A 17,744-nucleotide genomic window follows, 5' to 3' on the forward strand; every position below is an offset into this window, starting at 1 on the left:
AACACTCGCCTTAAATAGCACAAATCATCACCTAAGGTGTAGTGTTTCTTTCTTTTATGTATGAGGCAGTAGTCCAAGTCGTACATAACGGTTTGACACATTCCGAGAATATTGATACTTATTGCATTGGGGTAGTAACGACAGTAGTGGCCAAACCTTTTTCTTCCCTTTTTTTTTTTTTTTTCTTCATATTTAAGCATTTGATATGATCAGAATTTCTTTAGTTCAGTGGAGTTTCAAAGTTTTTTTTTTTTTTTTTGCTTTCTTTGCTTCGTTTTAGTCAAGATGACTTCATTTTCGCCGATTTCAATTATCCCCGTATTCAATTTCAAAGACTTTTCGCAGGTTCGAAAAGTCTTTGAAAAAAACGGGATAACTTTTCACCACTGAATAGGTGGAGAAAAAAAAGTGCAGAATTGGGGTTTAGGGGTGCAAGCTTAATAAAAATAGCCTGCACCCCTGGGAATGTCATTTTAAAATAAACTGTCAAAAAAAGTTTAAAAAAAAAAAATAGGGACACCCCAAAAAAAAAATTTAAAATTTGGGGTGAAAAAAAAAAATGGGAAAAAAGTGTTTAAAAATAGGGAAATAGCTTCAGGGCTATTCTGCAAGTATGCGGCAGGTGTATTCTAGAATAGGTTATTAGCGGCAGGTGCATATTTACAGAATTTTTAAATAAAGACTTTAGGGACTTAAAAATATGCTAGTACCCATTTTCATGTACCCCAAATTTCATGGGACCACTTAAAAAAACGAAAAAAATAACCTAAGTGCAACACTTCTTCAATGTCGGGAAAAAAACACCTGCAGCCGCTATTTAAAACCCCGACTTTCATTTGCAGGCTAAAACGGGGGTACCCATAGTGATCCCCCATGTTTTTACAGCTTTAGGGTGGTCCTACAATTTATTCCAGGAAAATTTCGTATATTTTCGCAGATCCCACTTCGCAGGTTCCCGTTTTCGTAGCTTTTATATTGAATATGCGGATAAAGCGGGCGCGCGCCCGATACTTTATCCCTGGAAAATCTCCGATGTGGAGCGAAAAGTCCAGCACGAACTTTCGCTCCCATATTGAATACCCCTATTAGTCTAATTTTACTCAATGTTTTAGTCATAACTTTTGCAGTTTAAATATACTGTAATGGATTTTGCTGGAAAATATTTCTCTAAAATTCCATTGAAAAGTTAGCATACACTGTATTTAATAATCTAGGCTCAGTAGGCTGAGAATGTGTAAAGGGGCCTGTCCATTAGCAGATGTTTTTCTGAACAATGAAAGACAAAATATATCTATTGAAAATTACGGTGGCTCTGCTGAAAGATGTCTGTCATGTACATGACAGATTTTTGCAAAAGACGAACGATATTGCATGACGTCATTCAGGGAGTGGATTTTTTTTCTCTCCAGTGCTATGTAGCTGCTGTTAATATCGTTCGTTGTTTACCGCACATAAACTGCCAGATATTTTTAATATCTGCCAGCGATATGCGATAATTGACCAACATGTTGGAGAGACGAAAGATAAAATTTATCGGCCGCGGGAGTGCGTATCTGTCATTGTTCAGGGCATATCCATTAGCATATAAATTGAACGACTTAACGATATATCGTTCAGTCATTCAATTTATCTGCTAATGGATAGGCCCCTTAACACACTGACAGAGTCTGACTTACCATAGTACTCAACAAATAAGTGCAATACACAATCGTATTTCCTTCACAGCATGTGATATTTATTTTCTTCAGCTATCTAGAACACACAATTGTTCTTCGCCGTGGCTCTGTAGCGCCAGGCATCTTTCATGCAACTTTTTACCTTCAAATGCGTCTTATTCACACAGTGATGCAAAAAGCTAGCACAAGCCGCTTCTGCTGATAAAACTTATGTGCAGCATGCCTATGTTCTGTGTGCGTCTGTATCTGCATGTGAAACGCTACCTTACAGTGTTACAGCCGCTTACCCTGTAACATAGCGTTTCACATGCAGATACGCCCGCAGTCGCTCACAGAGAACATAGGCATGCTGTGTATCATTTTAATCAGCGGAATCTGCTTGTGCTAGCTTTTTGCATCACTGTGTGATTAAGACGCATTTGAAGGTAAAAAGTTGCATGAAAGGCGTTCAGTGCTACTGAGGCGCACAGAGCTCCCGCGTTGTGTGGAGTGACTTGTAGCGCATGGAGGATAGATTTATGTGGACACATCTGCCGATCTGCCCACGATCAGCCGATGTGTACGATTTCCCTTGAAACTCTCCCCGGTAGCTCTGCACACGATCTGCACAAGATTTGGTGTCCAATCTTCAAACGATCTCTCCTGCAGTCAGACTTTCACAGTGCATCGCGTCGTAGATTGTCAGATCTGCCCTACAGCACGGCAGATCTGAAGATGCGATGTGCGACCAGCGGGGAACTCGCATCGCATCGTGATCGTGAGTGGGGATTCACGATTTCCTCACGATTTGATCATATTTTACACGATCTGTCGTTCCAATGTGTCGGAATCGCGCAGATCGTGTAAAATATCACTGTGTGTGGGCACCTTTACCCTTGTTATGGTAATGGTGGTATAGTAGTCAGTGTCCCGTTCACTCCCTCCAACTGGTACCCTCCCTCCGGCCCAGAGAGCTCTGGCAGTGACAGCAGTGTGCTATGCTTTGCTCACCACTGTCCAGTCTCCAGACACCTCCACAACCTGTATCCTTGTGTCACAACTCACAAAGGAGTGGGTGACGCCCGGGTCCTGCCATGCTTCCTGGGTATACCGGATATCCAGATCCTACAACTATTGCGGTCTCACAAGATCACGCTCACACTCAGGTGGGGGGAGGCCGAGGGAGACTTGGAAGGAAGAAAGGACAAGGCTGATGCGTCCGAATACAACAGATTCAGCTATTTTGTCTCGTCGTTATTAGTCAGGACATCATGTACCCAGATTTCGCTGTAATTTTAATTTCTTTAAAAAATATTTACGTTATCGTTACAATTTAGTCCTGGAAAAAAATTGCCGTCGACTAATACTTTTATAAATTTTGACTAATACTTTAAGTCAAAATTTTCGTTGACAAAATTAACGCTGGATTCTCCCAGGTCAGATGAGACCTATTTTTTTATTTTCATGAAATAATAGTTTGATACACTGTTGATGCTACTTTAGTTATAGAATATAATTTGCTGACCGTATTCGATGATTAGTCTTACACGGGATCACACCATGTTTACAGGGATCCCTATTCCTTTTACACATTCAGATCTAATTAGCGCCCTATGAAGCTGCTCTGTAACTCCACTAATTGGTTCTTCCCTATGTCCTCAAGGCATTCACAGTTTCAGAAACATCCATCAAGCATTGTGTATGAATAGTTAGAGAGACTGCTGTTCCTGCTCAGTGTTCCTCTTTGTTCCTCTCAGAGGTTTCACGGATAACTACGCTAGTTCTCATTTGAGCTCTGGGACTATAAATCTGATGTTATTGATAAAGGAAATATTGAAAATATACCACATCACTTAGTACTGTGCAGCAAAAATAGCATTTCAGTGTATATGTATTTTGTCTAATAGATCTATACATATAGCAATTTTATATATTATTCCTTCTATGCTATATTTCTTCCTTTTGAAAACAAATGTTTCAATATTCAGTTAACTTTCTAGGCCACAGTAACCTGCATCAGTTTATAAATATTATGTTGTATTCTTGCACATGTTTGGACTTCCTGTAGCTTGCTTTAGCAGTGGTACTTGGTTTAGTTTTATGGGACAGTCTAGAATGTTTTTGCTACTGTGTGTACTGTGCGGCAGTTTTGTCTCTGCACAGAAAAGACATGAGATGATGGCTGTCTCCCTAGAGTAAGATTAGAGGACATTGGTTGGTATATTTATTTTCTGGTCTAGATACAGATGTTTCATCATACATCTACCAAAACAAAAGGGAAATAAATACATGTTCTGGAACATGTTACTCTTTCTATATTTACAAACCATCTTGGATTATTTTGGAGGAAAGACTAATTTTACCTATTTTAAATATATATATATATATATATATATATATATATATAATTTTTAATATACGCACAAGTTTTGAGTTCATTCTCTGGATAGTCTTATGACAAATTATCACAAATTGTTTCTTCGTGACACTCGTGAACAAAATAAGAAGGGGGGGGGGGAACACTCCTGATGATGACAGTTGGCAGCAGTCTTCTAGTGGTCCGTGTGGCAATGGGAAAAATGGGTGCTGAAAAATAAGACCTGTGCCTAATAGTGTAGTATTTAAAGTAAAGCAATCTGTGCTCAAAGTAAATAATGTGCGTACCAAAAATATAAGTTTTGAAAAGCTTATCTGCTATCCAGGTCACACACCTATGGTCAGGAAGCACGTGGTGCCAATAAGTTCTGGATATTAATCCAAGGAAAGGTACCCTCTTGAATAGACCTTAAAGAGAGGGCAGATAATGCAATATGTAGTGCATGTAAGGATATCACTCCTTCCTGTTCCCCGTGTTTCAAAGATCACTTTCAACTTCATAAACCAGGTGTAACAGGCCTCAGACCATGAAAAGGAGCGTAATCTCCATAAATTATATTTTATTAACCAAAAACATGTACACTGACAGACAAACTGGTAACAGGAATATATTAATTAAAATTTCTTATCTTAAATATGGTTTTAAGAAGAAAAGAATCCACTTTGTTGGAGGTGCAGGAGAACCAGTTCCAACGCATTTCGTCCTATTTGGTCTTCCTCAGAGGACCATATTTAAGATAAGCAATTTTAATTAATATATTCCTGTTACCAGTTTGTCTGTGTACATGTTTTTTGTTGTTAAAATATAATTTACAGAGATTACGCTCCTTTTCATGGTCTGTGGCCTGTTACACCTGGTTTATGAAGTTGAAAGTTATCTTTGAAACACGGGGAACAGGAGGAGTGATATCCTTATATGCACTACATATTGCATTATCTGCCCTCTCTTTAAGGTCTGTTCAAGAGGGTACCTTTCCTTGGATTAATATCCAGAACTTATTGGCACCACGTGCTCCCTGACCATAGGTGTGTGACCTGGATATCAGATAAGCTTTTGAAAAATTAGATTTTTGGTATGCACATGATTTACTTTGAGCACAGATTGCTTTACTTTAAATACTACACTATTAGGCGCACGTCTCTTACTTTTCAGTATGCGTGTGTGTGTATATATATATATATATATATATATATATATATATATATATATATATATATATATATATTAGTATAGAAATGAGGACTCCAGACAGGCAGGTACTTGGTTAAGCAGTGGCTTGTAATAGCAGCAAACCCTGCACCTTAGCATATGTGAGCATATGCCTGGATACACACAGGCACATAACAGAAAATAAGCAAATAACCATTAAAGTAAATGTCCCAGCAGTCAGCAAATGCAATATCTTTGGACCTTCCAGGTCCTGGCACCCCAATGCTAACCACCACCCCCTGCCTATTGCCTGGCCAGCTTGTCAGGTGCAAGGAGCATCAGGTGTGTGACCGTTTTAAACCCTTCCTGTGCTGCTGGCTGTGGGCGGCCTGGAAAACCCAGAATTCTATATTTACAGTTTTGAGCCGTGCAGCCCAGATAACCCGGAGTTCCAAACTTCTGTTGCTGGTGCAGAATGTGCCCATCCCACCAGAATGTGGGTAATTCAGGTGATATTATTATTATTATATATATATATATTTTTTTCTCTCTATCTATTTCCTCACCATTCCCACCACCTCTCTTATTGTCTTTGTAAGCGCGTGCTTGATTATTGGAATAATGTTTATTCATTGACCTCCATAAAAATAGCTCAAGTGACTGTTTTTAGGTCTTCTTCCATTGGTTAAACGCCCTGTTTTGCAGAACATTAAAATACCTGTAATAGAGATTGGTTAAAGACTTCTAAGGCAGGATTGGATAAATAGTTTGTAGACCTAGATATTGCTTGTACCTAAGCTTTTGTGGTAAATTTGATGTAAGGGGTTTTGGCTGTCTGCAGCACAGAGAGCACTGCCAGCAGAGTTAGTAACACCTATTTTAGTTATCTGGTATATTTGACAGACTGTTATCATGACGACATGCATAAGGTCTACATTCTTAGCATGTCGACATTCATCAAGTCTACATGGATGACATGTTCCCATGATAGAATGTCGACAAACCGTCCCTGGTAGGCTATTGGTGTCTTACCTAGTTCAGTGGTGTCTCCATCGTAGTCTTCTGTGTCCTGGCGGTCATATGTGTAGCAGTTTGGGCGGAGACTGCTGAGGAGCAGCGTTCCGTTAAGTATTCTTTCTCCTATCCATTATTCTCCCTCTAGTGCCTTAGGCTGGGTACACACTGGAGCAATGTGTACCCGGATGATATGACAGCCAACGAACCGACATATCGTATCCTTGGTACACATCATAACAATGTAATGAAGGTGGAACAATTCCTTGTTCAGTCTTTCATTACCATGCACGGCACCGACTGGAAGATATTGCTAACGACCACTGGTGCGTGCAGATTAGCCGTACCCACTGAACAATCTGGCTGATATGACGTTCAGATTCGGCTGAAAAGGACATAGTGGGCTGATATTCCACCCCCAACCCTGTAGCCAAACCCTAGCCCTCCCGACTGCGCCTAACCGACTGCATTCATAAAATGGCATCATTGTGAGCATGTCAACATGGTGCCTGCAGTCATGTAGAACCAGGTCGACACATGTGACCGGATGCCCTCTTTTATACAGTAGTTGATGATAGTTGATATTACACCTAAGACCTTGACTGCCCCAATACAAAGGGAACAAGTTTAATGTCTTAAACACCAGGTTTCTTTGTTTTGTATTAGGACAACACTTAATGTAAGGTAGAATAAAATATTAACTTTTATTTTTGTACATGGCTGTTTCAGCTCAGCAATTCCTTGCTCTGTCCCAGGAAATAAGAGGTTTTTTTTTGGTTTTTTTTATACTTGTAAGAACACGTCGTATTACATGAATGTTTCTACTTCAGGGTCCATAGGGGGTCCACAGGGTTGACATTGGGGGTATAGGTTGGGAACCAAATCCAGGCACCACGCAGTTAAAGCTTTTAGCTCAAAGGATGCACTTGGGTCCACTCTCCCTATAACCCCGCCCCCCAGCCAGAGGCACCTCAGTTTAAGTTGGTGCCCGGCCGGAGTCGGGTCACCGTTTAGTGCAGTGGGGGCTGATTAGCAGCCCCTAAGCTTTCTTTTTTTCAAAGGACAAAGTTTTTATTTTTACTTTGGATTCTTCAGAGCGGCAGCGTCGGACTGTCCATAGGACGTCTAAGCTGCCGCTCCGTCACCCCGCTGGCGCTGAGACGCCAGTACAGATCTGGGGATCTCAGCGGGACCCCAGAGTCTGTACTAGCCGGACTCTGCGGGCGCCCAGGACTGCTGCCGGATCCACGGGGAGTAGGTAAGGCGCGGGTCACCGTTTGCGGTGATCCGCGCATTTGATATGCAGTCCTGTGCCTCCGGTCTCTGGGGACAGACCGGAGGCGCCGGCAGTGGCGGCGGGCCACCCCATACCCCGTGTGTCCACTAGACCACCAGGGACTTAGTGTTCGGTGCAGGGAGCCGGCGTCCCGGGAGTTAATAGCCGGCCAGGGGAGGCAGCCTTCCCTGTTACAGCGGCTCCTCCCCTCAGCTCAGCGCGCCTTTCAGTATCCATAGTCTGGCGTCGCTGAGCTGCTTCCTCCGCGGGCCACGCTTCTTCTGAGGTCTCCAGCGGCCATTTCTTTGTGGTGCAGCAGAAATCTCCGGAGATGGCAGTTGGTCCAGTCCCCCTGCGTACCTGTATATGTGTGTGTGTGTGTGTGTGTGTGTGTGTATATATATAATAAAAACAGAAAACCCAGCACTGTGCTGGGTTTTCTGTTTTTATTTATTTAAGCAATGTGGTCACAGGCCGCTTGCACCCCAGTCCTGGGAATGGCGAGTGCAGGTCTGCACCCCAAATCTAGGAGTGGCGAGTGCAGTGGATTTCTGACTATGGGCGGTTTGTTTTCTCGGGATCCTCTCAATTGCAGATCGCCGGGCGGGCCCCATTGTTTTACCTCACCTGGGGGTTACTTCACCATACTGCCCTTTTCATCTCAGGGTATCTTGCAGCTTCTTGCACTCTTCCCCTGTGACACAGACTACCGCTCCCTGCAGGGTTTTTTCGCAGTATGTGAATTCCCCCTGGTGCCACAATAGTCTGTCATTCCTCTTGCAGGGATTACCACAGCCACCCTGGGTGGATGTCGTTTTCTACGAAACGCAAATTGGCGTGGTTGACGCCCTGTGGTTACTTCTCAGTTGGTTCTGCCGTGTACTGGATACTGTTTTGGGCTCTTTCCCTCTTACACGGGGGGAAGCCTATTTCAGGTTTTATTATCCCTGTTTTAGGGCTGGTAGCGGGTCCATTCTGGTAGAGTGAATGTTGACCTGCACATGTATCATACACCCTCAGTCTTGCATGCCTTCGGGTTCCCTGTTGCTGACTAGCGGGTGGATCGCATGGCGGGCCTCTGGCTGTTGCCAGATACAAGGTATTACAACAGTGTTTGGCCTCCTGTCCCAAATTCCCTGAGGGTCATCACGAGCCCCTCCTGGGGTGGATGGGCATGTTATTCGTCTTATTACAGACGTTACTACGCCCCCCATTCCTACGTGGTCAGATTCTTCGGATCCGTAGGTGGTAACTCTGCCTGAAATCAGTATAGCTTTCAGGGGTTGTTACCCATCCTACCATGGCTATAGCATGGTTGGTTAATACTATTGCATACTGAACTGATGCGTTTGTAATGTTTTTTCCCCTCCATCACGTCTGGGGTTCAACTGTATTTGGTCGCTCACGTAATATATGCAGTTGTCACAGGTGGAAATGCCTATATTGGATACCAGTTTCCTAACTTTCAGAGTTCCGGTTGCGACTGTATCCTTCGTAAAACCCTATGGCTGCGTTCTGGGAATGCAGAGGTGCAGATACCATCTATGGGGTATATCTTGTTTGGTCCTGACCTTGACAAGATTGTAGTAACATGGACAGTATTACTAACAACAAGTTTACCGCCTTCAGCTATGCCCACTACAAGGCCTCAGACTAAGTCTGTTAAGTCTTTTTGTCCTTTGGGTCAGCCTAAAGGTCTGTTGCTTCATAAACTGTCGGCCTCTACAAGGGCCGACATAACCGGTACCGAGCAGGCCTGGACTGCCAGCCGATCCTGCTTCTGAACCTGCGGATATATCTTCAGCCTGACGAGACAGGCCTCCCACTGGGAGATAGCACTTTACTCAGTTCGCCCGGTACTAGTGTGAAGTTGCCGCGGCTATGTGGGTAGGAGGGTACGCTCTCTCTTTGCTCAGGCTGCTTCTTTCTTTGTGTTGGTACGTGGGCCCTTATTCAGACCCAAACAGGGCCTTACAAATCCAGAAAGCTATACAGTTGTTGCCGTGAGCGGAGCTAATTAGGCCATCCCCACTTTCTCAGCGAGGGACTGGTTGTTCTGCTTTCTTTGTTGTGCGGAGGCTGAATGGTCCTCTTTGGCCTATTCTCTGTCTCAATTCCCTGAACCAGTTCCTAAAGCTACCTGGGCTCAGGAGACAATCCCTATGCTCCATCATACTATGTTTGGAGCCTGGGGACTTTATGGTGTCACTGGATATACAGGACGCGTGCCTATGGGTACTTACAGAGACCTTTCCTCAACATGGACTGAGGTTTGCTGTATCACAGCAACACTTATAATTTTTCGGGCTCTGTCTTCAGCCCCACAGGGGTTTACCAGCGTTCTGGATTTTCTGACAGTTCTCCTGTTCAGTATATCCCAATGCTCCTGTACCTGGACGGCCTCCTGCTCTTAGCAGGATCAGCGGGGTACTTTACAGCCAGGTCAGGATGACCGTGGCTTCTTCAGGGTGCAGGCGTTTAATCAACGGGGAAAAAGTCCTCCCTGCATCCCTCTCTGGGTGTTCTTCATCTAGGAGCCCTGCTGGATTCTCAGAATCTGAGAATTCTTCTGGCGTAAGATGGAATCTCCACTCTTCCATTAGGAGTACATGGATGTCTACGCAGTCGACATATGTCTTTACACTCTGGGATGCATGGTCAAATATTCAGTGTCTGCCTTTGGATGGGTGGAATGGGCTTAGTTCTATTCCAGGCTTTTCCATAATTGGCTTATCTCCAGATGGAACAAGTTTTTTTGTGTCAGATCACTGTTCAAACGATGATGCTCTCTCCGGAGGCAAGTCGGTCCCTTTCCGGGTGGCTATGGCCATCTCATCCAGGGTATTCTTTGCTATGGACAGTGTCTGGTTCGCATCCATCTCTGGGCAGTTGGACGACTGTCGATTCCACCCTGTCAATTAACTTGCTGGATCTTGCTGGAGCCTGTCTTGGTCCTTCACTCTGGCATAACTCTTGTTTCCCGGTGAACCTGAAAAGGTTCAGTCCGACAGGGTCAGGACAGTGGCTTCCTTTTTAGCAACACTGTTCGTTGGGTGGCAATGACAGGTATGTCACACATTCGGACATAGTCCGAGGGTCTCCTCCCGACCATCTCGGCATTTCAGGAGCTCTCCATTGGGAGGTGGGAGTCCTCAGCCGTCACGAGTGCATCCTGGGGACTAGTCTCTTCCCCAAGAGAGGTTTCATCTCCTGGTGAGTATGAGGTGACCCTCATGGCCTTCTGACTTTATTACACTATGGTGTTACAGTCCAGCTCTGGGGATTCTGAAACAACCTTCAGTGACTCTTTGTCGGTGAAGTGGTCCTTCCACTTTGCGTACCTGTGTTCTCCGGTCTCCCTTCTTCCTCGAGGGAAGTGTTTCAATCGAGACGGGGATGCTTTCCTGCTGGTGGCTCCTGATTGCCCCACATGTCAGGGGTACTTGGATCTTTGGAGTCTCTCCATCGATACTCCATTCATGCTGCTTCACTGCCCGGACCTGTTGTCTCAGGGTCCTTGGTTTTGCCTTGGACCTGGGTCGTTTGTCTTTGACTTCGTCCCTACAGTGGTCTTACGGCTTCCCTGGCTTTGTCATCATTGGAATGATTAGAGCACAAAGATCAGCTTTTGCTGGGACCTACCACAAACTGTGGCAGCCATAATTCTTATGGTATTGTACCTGTTGATACGATCCTCCAGTGTCCAGGATCTCCAGATATTCTGGCCTTCCTTCCGGCTGGCTTCTGTTTCACCCTCGGCCTGGCCTTCCTGTCAGTGCGGATCTCTACACTGTCAGTATGGTTAAGAGGTGGAGTTGCTCCACTCTGGTATCCAGTTCATCCTTTGGAGTGTTTTCTGGATTATGCCTCCATTTGTCCTCCCTAGGGACTCCTTGGGAGTTAGTAGTGGTTCTTTGTTCCCTCCGGGGACAGTCAATGGAACTGCTGGTTGTGATAGCCATTACATGGTCTATTTTTTAGGCTCTCTCTCTCTCAGGGTGTTTATATCAACCAGGAGAGTGTCTGACTTGGGAGCGTTCTCATGTGGCTCCCTCTTCTGGAGGGCATCATGTCAGGGTGTGAGTTGCTCTCGCCCTGTGTTTCTTCTTAAAGTGGTTTTTAGGTTCCATATTATTCTGGAACTTATGGTACGGCCATTCAGTCCCCAGTCCTTTTGGCTGGTGTGGCCTCATTGACTGTGGTCCGGCCTCTTTGGATTTATGTGATCCGTTCAAGTTCCTAATGGAAATCGGACTCCTTATCGGTGGTCTGCAGTTTCTGTTTTTCACAGGAAAGGATGGCCGTCCTATAATGAAATTTTGGCTGGATGGTCTCGTACGTCTTCCTCAGGGGCCTACCCATGGGTAGGCATTTCTGTTGTTGATGCTTGTTTTTTCTCGGGCCATGTAACCCTCGTGGGTGACTCGCTGTGGCGCCTCGGCTGTTTTGCCTTACTAGGTGACCACGTGGTCTTCTGTCCACACCTTTTTAAGGTTCTAGGCCTTTGCCTCTCAGGATGCTTCCTTTTTGGCGACGGATTCTCCTCTCAGCACAGGAGTGTCCCCACCCTTGGTTGAACTGCTTTGGGACATCCCCAAGGTCAACCCTGTGGACCCCCTATGGACCCTGTAGAAAACAAGAGATATGGTAAGAACTTACCTTTGTTATCTCTGTTTCTACGAAGTCCATAGGATCCACAGGGCGCCCGCCCTGACGCACCTGGCTTCATAATGGCTGTGTTACTGGTCACCGGTTTCCCGTCTCCTTTTCTGTGAGTATGGTTCTTGAGTGTTCCAGTTTTCTCTCTTTTCCTCTCCTCCTCCGGCCTTTGGCTACTTACAAACTGAGGTGCCTCTGGCTGGGGGGCGGGGTTATAGGGAGAGTGGACCCAAGTGCATCCTGGGAGCTAAAAGCTTTAACTGCGTGGTGCCCGGATTTGGTTCCCAACCTATACCCCCAAGGTCAACCCTGTGGACCCTATGGACGTCGTAGAAACAGAGATAACAAAGGTAAGTTCTTACCATATCTCTTGTTTTCTTGTACACTGCGTTGCTGACACCACTGTCATAGTAGATCAGGGTTACTTGTTTTCAGAATCCTTACATAAACCCGCTCGCTGTGGATGTATATTCTTGATGAATTGCAACTGATTAGTGCAGTGGTTTCCAAACTTTTTGGAATCACGGCACCCCTGGGCCAAAAGTTTGTTAAAAAATTCAGAATAAAATGTAGTAAAGTAAATTGTGCTTATCTGTCATCTTTATGTTTAGTTATGTGGTGGTGGACAGGTTTGTGCTTCTGTTTGTCCACATATTTACATTCCAATGACCATAAATAATTTGGTGCTGGACCATCAACCTGAGCACCCCTGCAAGTGTCCCGAGGCTCCCCAGAATGCCGCGGCGCACAGTTTGGGAACCACTGAATTATAAGAAAAGTAAGGGTGACTATAGGCTAAACTAGATGAAGTCTGAAAATGCTTTTTTGGGTTGATAGTTTTTTTAGGCTTGCCTTCACAGGGAATGAACTATAAAGGAGAACTACCTTTTTATAAATACGTTCTTTTGCTTAATGTAAAACTTACAGGAAAAAAAAATATATGAAAAACTTTCCCTTGTAACCTTGATCTAAAAGAGCCTTCTAAAATGAAACCTACAATGGGGCTTTCTTGTCTAACAATAAGCAATTATGTAATATTTTTTTTTTTTTTTTTTTTTTCAGACCTCTCCAAAAACAGATTCACAGAGATCCCACACGATGTTTGCCTGTTTGCACCACTTGAAACCTTAAATTTATATCACAACTGCATCAAGTGCATTCCTGAGACCATTAAGCATCTTCAAATGTTAACATATTTAAATATCAGGTATGTTTTGGCTTTTTCTTGATAACGTGTGCGTGCGGTATCCTGTCAACAGGTAGTGCCCAGCTGTTCACGTTCATCCTTTATCTTTTCCGTCATGGTCACAAGCGTTAATGCACTATGGGTGTGGAGCCCTTAATGATAGTCTGGCTGTGAATCAGATGGAATTGGCTGTACTCTGATCGCTGTTAGACTGTCACTTACATACAGAACTGCAGAGTTTGTAGTCTCAAAATAGTTTGTGTCGCCAGTGACAGAAACTTCAACATTCTGTCCAAAAACTTCAGAAGTTTGTTTTGAGCCGGGTAATCCTCATGCTTTTTATAATGGGGCACTTCGAAATATTGGTAGCAGTGTAAAAAAACAATCAAAACTATAGTAATATGGAATGCATTCATATTTATGTTATTGTTAATATATTCTAGTATATTAATTAATAAATTCTAGTTTTCCTTCAAATATATTGTAAATACTGAAATTGTATTGAAATGGCTTGAATCCTATTTCTTTGTGCTAAGGCTGAGCCTCAATAATGGAACCTGACATTGCAAGGACTCTTCCTAGGTCTTACATGTTACTCCTAACACGTTTCATGTTTTCAGTCGAAATCTTCTATCAACGTTGCCAAAATATCTTTTTGACTTGCCACTGAAAGTGTTGGTCGTTAGTAATAATAAACTGTTGTCAATTCCTGAGGAGGTTGGTAAATTAAGAGATTTAATGGAATTGGTAAGTGTGTATATCTATTGTTTTTTTTTATTTTTTTATTTTTTTGTTTTGGCATGAAACTTTGATTGTTTCATTTATTTTTTATTTTTTCTCTTTTATTCTTAGGATGTTAGCTGTAATGAAATACAAGTTCTTCCTTCACAAGTGGGAAAACTCCATTCACTTAGAGAAATAAATTTGAGAAGGAATAATCTCCATGCCTTGCCAGATGGTAAGTTTCCTTGTAATATAGGAACCTTGCCTGTACAGTAAGTTTCTCCTTCATCCACTAGGGGACACTGGAGGACCTCAAGATAGTGGAGTATAGACGGTGCTGAGTGGAGCTTAGGCACTTTAAATTTAAATGAAGTGTGACTATCTGATCCCCTCTATATCCCCCTGTAGGCCAGTATTAGTTTGTGCCCGAGATGGAGCTGGTCACAGAAAATGACTTGTCCTACTCTAAGGGCTAGGATAGTTTAATAAAGATCTATGCAACCACTGAGGACAGACAGGCAGTAGCTGCATCTGCTTGTCTGCTACGCGGGATGCTGCTGGAGGGGACCCACTCGCAAGTGCATGCACTTAACCTGGGGTCCCCGACACCTGAGACCTCAGTCTTCGGGGGGGGGGGGGGCGGCGCACATGCCGCTGCTCGCAGTTTGCATCGCGGACCCCCCACAGTCAGAGCCGCAGCCGCATCAAGAGAGAGCGTTCCACAGCCCCAGCGCATCTCACTGTGAGTACAGCTGGCTCCCTGATTAGCAGGGAAGCTAGCTTAGCGCTATGAATTTGCGGCTCCCTATGTGCTCCGGCTCCCTGACTGGCAGGGTAGCCAGTGTTGTCCCTGCATTAGGTGGCTCAGCATAATACTGCACAGAGGCTGTGTGTGTATATATGTATGTATATATATGTGTGTGTGTGTGTGTGTGTGTATATCTATCTATCTATCTATCTATCTATCTCTCTCCAATGGGGATCAGCACTCACATCAAGCAGCACATAATATGGCCCGGGGTGTCCATTCATAGGTACAATTGGATGTACTAGTCAATATACAAGTCATTAAAGAATGCACTCACCAGGACTTCTCATTTCCAAAACATCAGACCTACTTTAATAATCACATCGTGGTTAAAAGGTCACAAGTCAACGTTTTGACCGCACAAACGCGGCCTTCATCAGGACACCACCAGCGAGACACAGGAACTACAGACACCCTCCATCCTAGCCACCTTATATACCCCTCTTAATAAATCACCATCATAGCTCCACCCCCCTTAGCCCCCCGGGACCGGAAGTGACATCCGCAGGATAGAACCTAAACAAATACATATAAATACTTGTTCATAAGCATCACAACGATAACCACCTACCTGTATATATGATGTGGTGGTGGTTCTCATGCGTGTGTGGAACGCATGACTTCCAGTATCGCTGGAACGCATACCGGGAGTGATGTCATGCGTGTGTGGAACGCATGACTTCCGGTATCGCTGGAACGCATACCGGAAGTGAGACTCGGATGGCAGTTACTAACGTTATAGCAATGTTTGTGCCTTGTGCGCTTGCTTTCACACTATGGCGCCTTGTTATATAGGAGGTAGGTTATCGTTGTGATGCTTATGAACAAGTATTTATATGTATTTGTTTAGGTTTTATCCTGCGGATGTCACTTCCGGTCCCGGGGGGCTAAGGGGGGTGGAGCTATAATGGTGATTTATTAAGAGGGGTATATAAGGTGGCTAGGATGGAGGGTGTCTGTAGTTCCTGTGTCTCGCTGGTGGTGTCCTGATTAAGGCCGCGTTTGTGCGGTCGAAACGTCGACTTGTGACCTTTTAACCACGATGTGATTATTAAAGTAGGTCTGATGTTATGGAAATGAGAAGTCCTGGTGAGTGCATTCTTTGTGTGTGTGTGTATATATGTATGTATATGTATGTATGTATGTATATATGTGTGTGTGTGTGTATATATATATATATATATATATATATATATATATATATATATATATATATATATATATATATATATATATATATAATGGGGGTGTGATAGATATATATATATATATATATATCTATCACACCCCGATTTACTGAAGAGCGCTAGAATGCAGGGGGCGGAGCTTGGCTCTGACTTCTTTCTCCTGCCTCCCATCAGCCCCAGCGTTTCACTGCAGACTGCTGGCGGCCATTACAGGGAGAGGTAGCACTGAACAGCCTACATGGACCTGTATGTATCACAGCAGGGGTTTAGGCTTATGTAGAGAGAGCGGTTTTGGAGCATAACCATTTTACATTAATCCTTTGCCTGGCGTTCTGGCACTGCTAGGAGCGCTGTTTTGGGCAAGTGTGACTGTCTCCAAACTCTCTGTACCCCAGTATATTCTGTTTTTTTTCTTGCCCTGTCACTTAACCTTTTGTGGCTTGTGTGGGGTTTGTATGTAGCATGACTGTCAGGTCTAAGGCATCACAAAAATTATTTACCTGCAAAAAGTATCAAGTGAGACTTACACAGGGAAAGTCATCTACCTCCAGATTGTGAGACGGTTGTTATAAGGATCACCAATCTGCAGAGATGTCAGAAACACAGTCTTGGACGCAGGTTACATCTGTTATGTTCTCTCTCTCAGCTGAACTGGAGGCTTCTAGCAGAGAAAGAGAAGCTTACAGGTCAGCTGCTATAGAGGAACCAGGATGGGCGAGATCCCTAGCTGTTTCCATGGAGGGTATTTCCAAAGCCATGACAATGGCGTCCGCTCCACAGGTCTCTAAAAGGAGATCGTTACCCTCAGTCCTCCATTGGGATGACCCAGAGGAAGAGGATATGCCTGAATTGAAGAGGGTGAGTATGCCCCAGATTCGCCTAAAGAGCCTCTGGCGTCTGATCCTGAACCGGTATCAGAGGGAATAGAAGCCTTGATTGCTGCAATACGACAGGTATTGCAAATACAGGAAGAAGACTCAGGTCCTACAACACAGTCTTTCTTTCTTAAGAAACCAAGACACGCTACGACTTTCCCAATATTGGAAGAGCTGGATTCCCTTCTAACAACAGCCTGGGAAAATCCAGATAAAAAGTTTCAGATGTCCAGGTGTTTATTATCCTTTTACCCCTTTCCAGCAGATAATAGAAAAGCTTGTGAAACTCCCCCTAGAGTAGATTCATCTGTATCGCGACTGTCAAAAAAAGACTACGCTCCCTGTTCCTGGAGTCACGTCTTTAAAGGACATGTCCAATCGGAGACTGGAGAGCACTCTGCAGGGGTGACTCTTCGTCCAGCGATCGATGGCTGCTGGACTAACAAGGCTATCGAAATTTGGGCTAAGCAATTGGCGGACGGAATGAAAGATCAGCTGCCAATGGAGGAACTCATTCCGTTAGCGGAACATATAGGTGAAGTGGTGGCTTACCTTGGAGAAGCGTCTAAGGATGTTTGTTCTATTGCCTCCAGAACTTCAGCTCTGGCAATTTCAGCACGTCGGGCACTGTGGCTCAAAACTTGACAGGCTGACGCGGAATCCAAAAAGGCTGTGGAAGCACTTCCTTTCACTGGACATGTACTATTTGGGGCAGAACTAGATAAATGAATATCTCAGGCTACTGGAGGTAAATCCACTTTTCTACTGACTGCAGCTCCTCCACCTAGACTATCTTAACTAGGGACCTTCGTTTCGGTCTTTTCGGGCCCTGGGT

General features: G+C 44.2%; 1 protein-coding gene across 2 annotated transcripts in view; it reads left to right on the top strand.

Annotated features, from left to right (window-relative positions):
• The window catches only part of LRCH2 (leucine rich repeats and calponin homology domain containing 2), a 181,624-nt gene that overhangs the window by 20,846 nt on the left and 143,034 nt on the right, over window positions 1-17,744 (top strand). For both annotated transcript variants that reach the window (XM_088453038.1, XM_088453043.1), the window contains exons 2-4: window positions 13,193-13,337; window positions 13,937-14,063; window positions 14,169-14,274. In XM_088453038.1, the coding sequence (XP_088309164.1) occupies window positions 13,193-13,337; window positions 13,937-14,063; window positions 14,169-14,274 (378 nt within the window). The remainder of the gene's footprint in view (window positions 1-13,192; window positions 13,338-13,936; window positions 14,064-14,168; window positions 14,275-17,744) is intronic.

The sequence above is a fragment of the Taudactylus pleione genome, unplaced genomic scaffold (genome assembly GCF_031769625.1).
Source record: "Taudactylus pleione unplaced genomic scaffold, aTauple2 ptg000039l, whole genome shotgun sequence".
NCBI classification, from domain to species: Eukaryota; Metazoa; Chordata; class Amphibia; order Anura; family Myobatrachidae; genus Taudactylus; species Taudactylus pleione.